We start from the raw sequence: 12,208 nt of genomic DNA on the forward strand, positions 1-12,208 counted from the left end.
TGGAAAATGGACAATTAATCTGAATTTCTCCCTGTAGAAAATGGACAGCTGCGTCTGCTGAATGGAAGAGGGCCCTGCTCTGGAAGAGTTGAAGTCCATTACAATGGGACCTGGGGGACCATCTGTGATGATTCTTGGGACTTGAGTGATGCCCACGTGGTGTGCAGGCAGCTGGGCTGTGGAGTGGCCCTCCAAGCCATGGTCTCTGCTCACTTTGGACAAGGATCAGGGCCCATCTGGCTGAGTGAGCTTAGCTGCTCTGGAAATGAATCCCACCTAGGGGAGTGCCCTTCCCTCCATTGGGGTCAGCATGACTGCAGGCATAAGGAGGATGCAGGAGTCTTCTGTTCAGGTCTGGGTCACACACACCCCACTAACACTGAGGGACTTGTGGGAACACTGAGGAGGAGGGGCTTAGAGACCTGAGGGAAGAGTTGATTCAGACAGGGAGGAGGACTTTATTTCCCTACCAGAGTCCTCCTTAGTGTTCAGTTTCAGGGGTAGGACTATTATTTGAAATGTGATTTCAATTGCCTCGTAAATTGTATAGATGGTTCTTCTCCCTTATGAAGATATATGTGTGTATATGTACCTCTCTATGTATACATATGAATATACATACATACATGTGTGTGGGTGTGTGCATTACTTATACCTTCAGTTGCTAGTAGAGTGCCCTTTTCAGAATAGGTATACAATACGTGTCTGCTGATTTGCTTCTTTGGTGGTTCAGTTAGTTATGCACTGATTTCAAAACTGTGAAACTCAGTAGTGAATTCACAGCTCAGGCATTCCTGTCTTTATCAGTGGGGGAGACACGACAGAGAGAAATGCTCAGAAATAGAGAGGAAGGAATTCTGTAAAAAGAAGGTCTGTGTCTATCAAGGAGATATTCCCCAGCAAAGCCAGAAAACCTAATGCAATTTCCAGAGGGAAGAGACCCAGAGAATATGGAAACAAATATCCCCTCTTATTGTACCATACTGTCCTCTCCATTTACAGAATCCCTGGATCTCAGGCTGTTGAGTGAGGACTATAAGTGCTCTGGGTGGCTAGAGGTTTTCTACAATGGAACATGGGGTAGTGTTTGCTCTAACTTAATGGACGACAATACAGTATCAGTGATTTGCAGACACCTGAGTTGTGGTGACAAGGGGCATATTGAAATACTGTCTAGCTCCCGGAAAACTTTGCAGGCCCGGTGGATAGACAAAATCAACTGCCAAGGTCAAGAATCCTCCCTCTGGCATTGTCCTTCTCAATCTTGGGACCAGAATTCTTGCCAGCAGGGAGAGGAAGCCTCTATCATCTGTGAAGGTAACTATATCTGTTTCTTCTGTTAGACTCCTTTTTAATGGGATTTCTTTTTTTAGTTCAAGTGTATTCAATCTGTGGACAAGATCTAGACCCAAATTTATTTTGATTCATCCAAGTAAACAGTGGAAGAGACCTAGGTTGGCAGAACATATGTGACAAAGAATTTAGATTTTTATTTACGTTGAGTGAAACCTTGATGTGAACAAGTTGTGAGTCAGTCTTTCTCTCCTCCACAATTCCTGTCTTCATAGCAAGAAATTAAATATTCTGTCACATACACTCACCTCCCTTTTCTTCACTTTATTCATTTCCAAAGACCTCCATCCAACTCAGAGACACAAAAGGTGGTCACACTCTTTATCTTGCTATCATTTACAAGTGTTTCATTTAACTGAAATAACTCTTTCCAAAATTATCAACCATACCTTAACCATAAAATCTAATGAACTTTTATCAATCTTCATTCTTTACAACCTCTCTGTAGGCCGTGACACTCCATCACTATCTTCTCCTTGACACTCTCTTCCGTCTAGGATTTCATGACACTGCTATTTCCTGGTTCTCCTCCTGCCTGTCTGATATCATCTCTTGAATCTCTTCAGGTCACCCCCACTAATCATTGTTGTCCCCCAGTGTATGTCCTCGGCTCTCTTCACACTCAATACTATGTCACTTTATGATCTCATCTGTGTAATGTTAAGGAAATTTGAAGATCTCCCCTGTCCCTTAATAGACCCATGGGACCTGCTTTGAGCTCTTGCCCAGCCCAAAGCTTGAGTCACAAGGAGCCTCTGGTGGGAGGAGGTTTCCAAAGGGTTGGAGCCTGAGCTGGTGGAGCAGGAAGTGGAGAGAGAGGTGGAGCAGAGAGACAAAGAGGAGGCAGAGAGAGGCAGAGCAGCTAGCATGGGTGAGACAGGGCCATTTTGTCTAAGGGAACCCGTTTGTGGGGAGGCCTGACATAGGGAAGGCTTGGGGATGGTGGTGCTTCCTGCACTGGTAATGTGTACCAACTTCTTTATTACCATGGTGGATTTGGCTTTCTAGTATATGAACAGATATCTTGGTTTTGTCTTTCAAAAAGAGAGTCTGTTTTATCTCACAATTCAAATGTGGAAATAAGCCTGCATGTTCATAGCAGCCACTGTGAGTATCATATTGGTGATATGATCAGCTCCACTGGATTAAAGTATTACCTGTATGACTCTCAGATCCTCTATCCTCATCTCCAGTCTCACATCTCCTATTGGACATCTTGAGCTAGATGTTCTGCAGACATCTTACATTTAATATGTCCAAACTGAATTTATTTCTCCCTAATTTTCCCATCTTTTTAACTTTCCTACAACTGTGGAGGACACCATGACCCTCCTAGTCACCTAGACCCAAGTATCACACTCGACTCTTCCCTCTTTTTCCCGACCATATGCAATTATGTGCTAATTGTTGAAGCTCCTTTTGTAACACCTCTCATCCATACCCCTTCTTCTTTCTGAGACGGCTACCACACTGGCACAGGCCCATTCTGGGTGACAGGAAGAGCCTTCTGGTTGGTCACTCTGTCTCAAGTCTCTCTTCCTTCCAGTCCAGCCTCCACTCAGCTGTTAACATTTATCTTCCTAAAGCATGAGTCTCACCATATCACCTCCCCACTGCCAAGCAATAACTTTAGTGGCTCCCTGTTCCCTCTGGAAGCCAATATCAAATCCTTCCCTTGAAAGCCCTTCATGTCCTGGCCCTCTCCTATCGTGTTTCCCCAATAATAAGACACTGTCTTATTATTTTTTTTGGACAGAAAAACACCAGAGGGCTTATTTTCAGGGGAGGGCTTATTTTAATGAACATTGACAGCAATTTTAATAAACAGGTAAATGTGAACAAAAAAATGTACCTTTATTCAATAAGCAAATCACTGGGGAAGAACAGGATGATGCGCTCACTGCTGCAGCTCTGATTGGATGCAGCTCGGAGCGCGGCGTATGTTTCACGGGGGCGGGGGGGACGGTGCATACAGAGGGTACCGTAATGTAGCATGTAGCACAGGGGATCACCTTCACTACAGTAGCAATCTCAATAGGGCTTATTTTAGGGGGAGGGCTTCTTTTAGAGGAATCTTACACAGTAAGGGGAGGGCTTATTTTCGGGATAGGTCTTATTATCGGGGAAACACGGTACCTTTCTAGTCCTATGACACTCTCCTTCCTTCTATATACTCTTCAGTTCAGTGTCATTAATTTCTGCTGTTCTTTGTACAAGGCACTCCATCTTCTGACTTTGCAGTTTCACTGGTTCTCCCCATGTCTATAATTATCTCCTGCCTCATCTCTATCTCTTGTATTCCTTGGCTTCAATTGTTGTTCAGTCATTTCAGTCATGTCCAATTCTTTGTTACCCCATTTAGAGTTTTCTCAGAAAAGTGTTTTTGACATTTTGTCTCCAGCTAATTTTACAGATAAGGAAACTGAAGCAAACAGGGTTAGGTGACTTGCCCAGGGGTCACCCAGCAAGGAGGTATCTGAGGCCAGATTTGAACCCAGGAAGATGACTTTTCCTGTTTCCAGACTCAGCACTCTACCCACTATACCACCTGGCTGCTTCATCAGGGTCCCAGTTAAAGTTCTATGTTCTACACATAAGCTTCTTATTACCTTCTTTAATACTAGTGCTGACCCCTATTGATGTTCTCCAGTTTCTCCTGTATATGTCATATGTTCACAAAGCTGGTTTCACATTGTCTCCCTCAATTAGACTTTGAGCTCCTTGAAGGCAGGGACTGCTTTATTGCCTTTCTTTGTATCACCAGGGCTTTGTACAGTGCTTGGAACATAGGAGTTGTTTAAAAAATGTCTATTGACTTGTTCACTTTGACTTTTGCTCTCCTCAAACCCTCACCTGTGCATTTAGAGAAGACAATTGAGCCATGTACTTCTCTAAGAAGTTTGATGAGATCTGACTGAAACTCATTTTCCTCCCATCCTATAGTTTTCAAAATTTCTTCACAACATGAGCCATTTTTCTTTTTTCCCTCCTTTCACAAGAAGAAGAGCATCCCTATTGACCCCTATGACTTTTCACTCTCTCTGCATCTTTTGTCTGGCACTGCCTTATCTAGCAGGCAGCCTCACTTTGCCTCAGACCTTCTCACTCTCCCCATGGGCTACTTTGATCTGTTTCCTTGTAGAGTCTCCACTTTATGTTCATGTCGCTTCTCTCTAATTTCACTCTGAACTCTTTATATGTGTATTTTTACTCAGTTGATAGCTCATAGTATGAATTCAAGAAATCACTGAATGTGATAAAGATGAAGATATTGCTATACTGTATTTTGGGAGTAAATTAAGGAATCTTTGGGAACCCTTCCCGGAAACAGCAAAATCTAGTGCCCAAATGATATTTTAGGATTATCGTTAACCCAGAACTCTCTCAATATCTTCTCTCTGCAGGAAGGAAGGCCATTGACTGCCCAACCTCTGGTCACTGCACAGGTATCTCAGTTCCTTGCTCTCTATACCTGGGACTTTTAGAGGTCCCTCACTTCTAAGCTGGGAGTGTAACAGGGAATTCTGCTGCCTTTTCAGACACAGACAAACTCCGACTCAGGGGAGGAGAGACCCCATGCTCTGGACGAGTGGAGATCTGGCACAACGGCTCATGGGGGACAGTATGTGATGACTCCTGGGACCTAGCAGATGCTACTGTGGTTTGTCAGCAGCTGGGCTGTGGCTCTGCTCTGGCTGCCCTGGAATATGCTGCATTTGGTCCAGGAAATGGGACCATCTGGTTGGATGATGTGCAGTGCAGAGGGAGGGAGTCCTCTCTGTGGGATTGCCCTGCAAGACCCTGGGGGCAAAATGACTGTAAGCATGAAGAGGATGCTGGTGTGAAGTGCTCAGGTGAGTGTGAAGGACATCAGATGGGTCTGGGAGCTCTGAGATAGACATTGACTTGGACATGGGCTGAGAGTGTGCATCTAAATGGAGCTTCCACAGGTCTGTCCTCTGGTACCAGGGAGGCTGTAATTTGATCCTGGGGTCATAGAATTTAGAACTGAAAATAAAACTAATGCTCATCCTTCTAAACTCTGCTTTGTGAAGAGGAAATAGAAGTCCAGTGTGGTTATGTGACTGCCATCAGGTCACACAGACTAGCAAGTGTATCTTGCTGGGAAATATTTGAACAAAGGTCCTGTGACTCCCACACTCATAATCCCTCTTCTGTCCTCCAGCCATCTCCCCAAGCTTGTGCTGGGGGGAAGGTGTGTTGAGGATTGGGGAACCTTCTGGAGCTGTTTGAATAGTGTGTCCTGTGCAGGTGTTTAAATGACAGAGGCCTCAGGCAGAATCCAGAGCTAATATGCCCAGATCGGTCTTGACTCATACCTCCAATTCTTGTTTCTTTATGTCCAGGGAAGAGGACAGCAAGACGTTATTAGGTCATTCAGTCATGTCTGACTCCGACTCTTCACGACTCCATGGACCATGGAGAGATGCTGAAGCAGTTTGCTCTTTCCTTTTGCAGTGTGTTCTCAATTTACAGATTAGGAACTGAAACAAATAAGGCTTAAGTGACTTGCCCAGGGTCACACAGCTAGCGTCTGAGCCTGTATTTGAACTCAGATCTTCCTTATCTTCCAGGCTCAGTGCTGTATCCATTGCACTTCCTAGTACCTCTTTGCTATCAAAAAAGGTACAATGTTCAGCCCCCTCCCCCTCATCTCTGGCCCACATCCGAATGGCTCAAAATCAATCACTCCACTGGAATTGACTATTTAGCGCTTGGTATGTGCTAGGTACTATTGCAAATCCTGGCAATAGAAAGAAGGGCAAAAAAACTTCTTTATTTTCAAGCAGCTTTACAATATAATGGGGGAAACAGCATATAAATTACTAGAAACGTAGAGGGTTCATGCAGAGTAGAATGAAGGTCACCTAGAAAGGAAAGCTTATGCATCTGCAAAGTATGAAAAAAGATTTCTTTAGAGGGCAATGTTGAGGTGAATCCTGAAGGAACCTCAGCATGTCAAGACGTGGAGGTAAGAAGACTGAGCAGGTCATGTAAGGAGTGCCAGAAAGATAACATTCAGGTGCACAGATGAAGTATCATGTGTGAGGAACAGGGAACGGGCCTATGTAGCTGAGAGGAGAGTGTGTGGAGAGGAGGAATGTATAAGAGTGAGACCAAATTGTGAAGAACTGTGAAGAAGAGAGGAGTTCTATTTGGATCCTGGAGGAAACAGGGAAGTACAGGATTTTATTGAACATGGGCATCATGTGGGCAGCTCCGTGGTGTAGGCCTGCAGACATGAAGACTCATCTCTCTGAAGTTCATATCTGGTCTCAAACACTTACTTGCTGTGTGATCCTGGTCAAGTCACTGAATCCTGTTTGACTCAGTTCTTCAACTGTAAAATGAGTTAGAGAAGAAAATGGCAAAGTACTCCAGCATCTCTGCCAAGAAAACCTCACCTGGGGTCACAGAGAGTCAGATATGACTGAAAAATGATTTACCAGCAGCACAAATCATGTGACTAAAAGTTCATTCTAGACCAGGGGTGGGGAAGCTGTGGCCTTGAGGCCACATGTGGTCTTCTAGGTCCTTGGCTTTGACCTTTTGACAGAGTTCAAGTTTTACAGAATAAATCCTTTTCTTAAGGGATTTGTTCTATGAATTCTGGATTTAGTCAGAGCCACGCTTGAGGACTTAGAGGGCCACAAGTGACTTTGAGGCCACAGGCTCCCCACCTCTGCTTTACAAGGATCACTTTAGCACCTAATTAAAGGATAGATTGGCATGGGGAGGAACAGTCAAGAAGGCTTTGTACTAGTCCTGGAGATGGTGGGGTCCTGCACTAGAGTGAAGGCTGACCACGTGTAGAGAAGGGGATATGTGGAGATGGGAATGACAAGATTTTCCAACTACTTGTATCTGTGGGGAAAGTGAGAGTGAGGGTTTAAGGATAACACCAAGATTGTGATTCTGAGTGATTGGGAGGGTGGTAGTGTCTTCAACAGTAATAGGGAAGTTTGGAAAGGGGATGAGTTGTATGAGAAGGAGAATTAACAGGAGATAACGAGTGTATTTTTGGACACATTGAGTTTCAGATGTCTATGGGACAGGAGGAAGGTTATGTGAGATATGCATTCTCTATGGGAATCTTTCCTGTCTTGGAGAATTAACTGTGTTAGTTCATAGAATCTGCTGAGAAACTTGTGAGCTAGAGGTTGGGGTGCGGTGTAAGGGTACCTACACAACTCTCTGAGAGAATATGTGCCCCTTCCAGAAATATTCAATTATGGCCTCTGGATTTGGGATTTGCCTTCAGCACAGGTCTTCTGACTCCAATCCTTATGGCCTCCAAGTGTCTTGTTAAACTTGAGCTGGATGAAGGGGCTCTAAGAGGTCTAGCCTTCCTAAGGTGTTTGGACGGAACATGTGGGAGGATTGTCTCACAATAGATGGTTCAGAGCAGGATCCAGAAGCTATGCCTAAACTGATCTCTCCCTATTCTTCAGATGTTTTTTCTTCTATTTTCTTCCAGTTGAGAGGACAACCTTGCCATCTACCACAAAAGGTACACTGCTCTGCCACTCCATTCCTCCCTCCTACTAACTCTGGGTTCATTTGGCCACAAAAACATTCCGAGGTCCAAGGCTGACCTTGTGGGACTATTTTATCTCTGAGGAGATTTACTGTCCCAGAGTCCCGAGAAGCTGTGGAGAGGCTTGTGGGCTCGGGTATGCAGTTGGGTTTGGGGAGCGTCCACAGAATGTTCTTCAAGAATATATCACCCTCCTTGTCAATTTCCAGTTTGGAGATCTGGATACTAGCCCCATAAGGAAGGATAGTCTTTCACTTCCCTTTCTTGGACATCCAGGTCTATCCCACTCCCTCTACTTTGCAGTTTTTTTAGGGGGGTTCCCCAGTTTGAGGCTCTTCACGTTGAGGGTGAGTCTCAGGTTTCCCTGCTCTCTCCATATTATCCTCAGTGAGCTGTTCTGGGGAGAGTTTGACAATTTCTTCCATAATGCAGAACTTTGTGATTCTTCTTCTCCAAAGGACCAGTCACTAAGTCGGATACTACCTCTTTGAATTCTGGCATATCCTCTCTTCTTGGGATCTTCTGCCTCATTTTAGGGGCCCTTCTCTTCCTGGTCCTCATCCTCCTAGGGATTCAGATGCACAGAGGGAGAATCCAGCAACAAGGTGGGCAATGTGAGGGGGCACTGAATATCATGAGAAATTTTGTGTGTTTATGTGTGTGTGAGACAGAGAGAGGGACAGAGAGAGAGAGAGAGAGACAGAGTGAGAGAAAGAGACAGAGAGACAGAGACAGAGACAGAGAGAGTAAAGAGGGGCAATCATAGGGATAGGGATGTTGGAAAAGGTGAAAAAATGTACTACAGAACTGGATATGACCCACATGGTTTTCTCTGTTTTTTTAAGCCCCAAATAGCTCCAACTGTCATTGGCTAAGTAGAGGCTAAGCTGTGAGGACAGAACTTTTGGTAAATATGGGATTTCAATCAATGTCATACAGCATTGGGCTTGGCAGAACAGGCACCCATATTAGAACTAGGAAGTGGTCTGAGTGTGAACAGAAAGTAGATTTAGGAGGGCCTCTAAGACAAATACATGCCAGGTTGGTCTCAGGCCCAGAGTTTCTGATCCATGGCCATTTGTCCCAGCTTTGTCCAGATATGGAGATTCTCTTTATGAAGCTGTGTACCAAGAGATTGATTACTACCTGACAGGGGACAAGGAGGACTTTCTGAGCAGCCAAGGTATGTGTATCTTCTGCCCAGTCTCCTCCCTTGGACATTCTAGACATGAACTATATATGCTGTGCTCTACATCAGAATCTCTGACCTTGGTATCTTCAGAAATCTCTGCCTGTACCTCTCTTTATCCCATAACATTTTGGTTTCCATTTCCCATTCTCTACATGGGTATGCAGGTCCAACACCCCAATTTTGATCTCTGAACTTCATTTGTAGAGGGAAAATGTCCAGAGTTCTATGTTCTTTTAGTTATGATGTTCTTTTGTAAGTCTGGATACCAGTGATAAAAGTTCAGGATCAGGCCCTCATCATTTCAGGTCCAAAGATGCAATGATTTCATTTCTCTAAGAGGATAGTCAACTCAATAACATTATTATTGATTAACACCATTATACAATTACCTCTAAATTCAGAGCATTCTTGGAAAGAACAGGATTGGAGGAAGAAGACTTGCATGTCCCTAAAAGATAACAACATGAAGCTGTGGGTGAAATACCCTTCCATACCCTTAGGACTTTCCCATCGGGATGAATTGTACTGTTGAGCAGAACCGATATCCTCACTCACTAACAAACTTTCAGTTTTCCACACTTTTCCCCTACTCTTCATGAAGAACAGCACCCTTCTCTTAGGACAACATCACCTATGACGAGGTGCAGATATTAGAACATTGTTTGTTTTATGTTATGAATGTCTTGACAATCAAGTTCTTCACCAGCCAAATATGGAGACTTCTAGGAAGATGGCATGAGTTTCTGTCTTGTTTTGGAGGTCTCTTATTCTTACCCAGAACACTTTGATTAATCACCTCAAAGAATGGCTGTTTTATCTGTTTCACCAAAGACTGGGAGTTTAAAGTTGGCCTCCTTGGTGTCATAACTCATTGTCACATTGCTCTGAAGACTGTGCGTTGGCCCAACCTGGGGGGTGGAAGGGTGGATTGAGTTTGCTTTTCCTACTTGGTTTTGTCATCTTCTTCTCCTCAGAGTCTCCTCTGTGTGATGTGAGAGCCAAGCTTCAATAGTATAGGAGGGAAAATGAAGGGAAAAGCCAACGTGTCCCTTCCCAAAGTAACAGGAAAGGGCAGGCTTTAGACACAAGGGGTCATACTTCTAAAGGGGTTTTCTGCCCTGGAAGGCATCAGTTAAAATACTACTCTGCTGTCTTCACCTCCTTAGACCAAGCTTTTAATAGTACCCTCAATGGTAGCTAAATGCTTTCTGTTTGACAGCAAACACGTGCTTGGGAGATAGAGGTTTGAACTGACACAAGAGAAATGATTCAGGGAAATGGAGGATGGGAATAAGGTTTGATCTGATAGGTGGCTAAGCCCCTGAGCGGGGTGTAGAGTTTGATTTCAGGGTCAGAATAATGATCAAAGGGGCATTAGAATCTGGAGGACAATTTAGGGAATCAGCTTAGTCTCTCTGGTGTGTTCTGTCTCAGGGTCACTAACACCAGAGCAACATGAATTGAATTATGAAAGGGTTAAAAGTTCTGGGCTATATGATTTCTTCCTTGAAGCTGGGGCCAGGGAAAAGCAGTGAGGCAGAATTTTGAAGGTAAAAGAAAAGAAAGGATATATAATACTAAGGGGACTAAAATCATTGTCCCATATGGGGGAGCATTTGTCCCCTTTCCCACCTTGGTGATTCTTAGTGCAAGATCAGGTCTCTATTTCTAACCCTATGTAGTCTTCTTCTTCGGCTGAATTCAGCTTTGAACACCTGATACTCTATCTTAAAAAATAAAATTCCATATTTATTTTCACATGAATAAGGACATTATCCCTCATGCATAGAAAAATTATGTTGAAAACAAAACTATCATGTCTCCCTCAGATATCTCAGGTTGGCCTGAAGATGCCCCAGGTGATGGATATGATGATGCTGAGGATTTATCTGGGCCTGAAATTCCTCCTGTCACCCAGATGAATGAGGGTGGTACTCTGGAGCCTACTGATGAATGGGAGGAGGACAGGGAGTCACACACAGGTGAGTGGTTCCCAACAGATTTATTGACCTGACACATGTTATTTGCAGCTCTGGGGGAACCTATTTTGAAAGATGAGGGGTTGGTACCAGCTATACATTTCTATATGCCTGTCTATTAAAATGTATGCATACATGTATGTGTACATACACATATGGGCTTACATAAAAGTGTATAGATATTTTTCTTTGTATGTGTATAAACATCCATGTATACATATATATATATCCATATATGTATATACATATTTGAGAAAAAGATTCTGTCAGTGCATTAAGAATTCTCTGTATTGACATTTTTCAGAAATATACCTGGGACAATTGTACCCACAGTGCTATGACCAAGCAACTAAGTGAGCAGGCCCTGAGGTTCTGAAGCTGCCTCCTCCAGGCTCCCATTCCCTTTGACTCCAAGGCATTAGCAATATAAAGAGAAGCCTTTCCATAGCCCTCTCTCAGTCCTGGTCACTCCTGCTCCCTTTCCTTTCAATGGTTAATCAGGCCTGCTGAAAGATTCTTCAGCCAGGTCTTGAATTGTGCCTTATTTTCACCCACCTGTGCCACCACCCAAGATTCCTTGCTTTTCTTTAGACACAACTACAAATTCAACTCTGCTTTCTTGGTTCTAGGTCCATCTCCTGAGTTCTTTGGGGAATCCACTGACTCTAGGATGGGAGATGACCCACTAATGTCCTGTGAGGACCTGGGGTATGATGAAGCTGAGATCGGTGTCCCTCAGATGTCACTTTAAGTCTCTCAGCTACAAGCAGTCTCTTAATAAATGTTTATTGAATTGAATTGGAATGGAATCAGTTTCCTGTGATACTTGAAATAGTTTTAGAATCCACTTGCCCTTAAACACTGTACCCTGAGTGGAGTATGTTGAGGGTTTCCTTTTCACATGTGGTGAACACCTCTCCACTATCCTGACCTTCTCCAGGGTGAGATTTTTTGCCTCTATCAAGGACATTTAATCCTCAAATTTCCCTCTTTTATCCTTTTTCTTTTCTATGTCCTCACTCCCAAACCTTCCTTTGCCTATAACTTTTTCTTGAACCTCCTGATCTCTACCTTTTCTTCCAGTCTTTTACCCACAGTATGACTACATTTGCCTTGCTACCCTTC

At 43.8% G+C, this 12,208-nt stretch overlaps 1 protein-coding gene across 1 annotated transcript in view; it reads left to right on the forward strand.

Moving 5' to 3' along the window:
- Nucleotides 1-11,868, forward strand: part of LOC138150210 (antigen WC1.1-like) — a gene marked incomplete at its 5' end in the record, with an annotated part of 66,206 nt that extends 54,338 nt beyond the window's left edge. Inside the window, 9 exon segments of the mRNA XM_069073652.1 lie at nucleotides 38-352; nucleotides 1,003-1,317; nucleotides 4,758-4,799; nucleotides 4,893-5,207; nucleotides 7,853-7,885; nucleotides 8,371-8,517; nucleotides 9,000-9,095; nucleotides 10,934-11,086; nucleotides 11,713-11,868. Coding sequence (XP_068929753.1) covers nucleotides 38-352; nucleotides 1,003-1,317; nucleotides 4,758-4,799; nucleotides 4,893-5,207; nucleotides 7,853-7,885; nucleotides 8,371-8,517; nucleotides 9,000-9,095; nucleotides 10,934-11,086; nucleotides 11,713-11,834 — 1,538 coding nt within the window.
- Between the last annotated feature and the right edge of the window lie 340 nt (nucleotides 11,869-12,208).

The sequence above is a fragment of the Petaurus breviceps genome, unplaced genomic scaffold (genome assembly GCF_028583685.1).
Source record: "Petaurus breviceps papuanus isolate PSGF00001 unplaced genomic scaffold, PetGlider_PUasm1.0 90865, whole genome shotgun sequence".
Taxonomy (NCBI): Eukaryota; Metazoa; Chordata; class Mammalia; order Diprotodontia; family Petauridae; genus Petaurus; species Petaurus breviceps.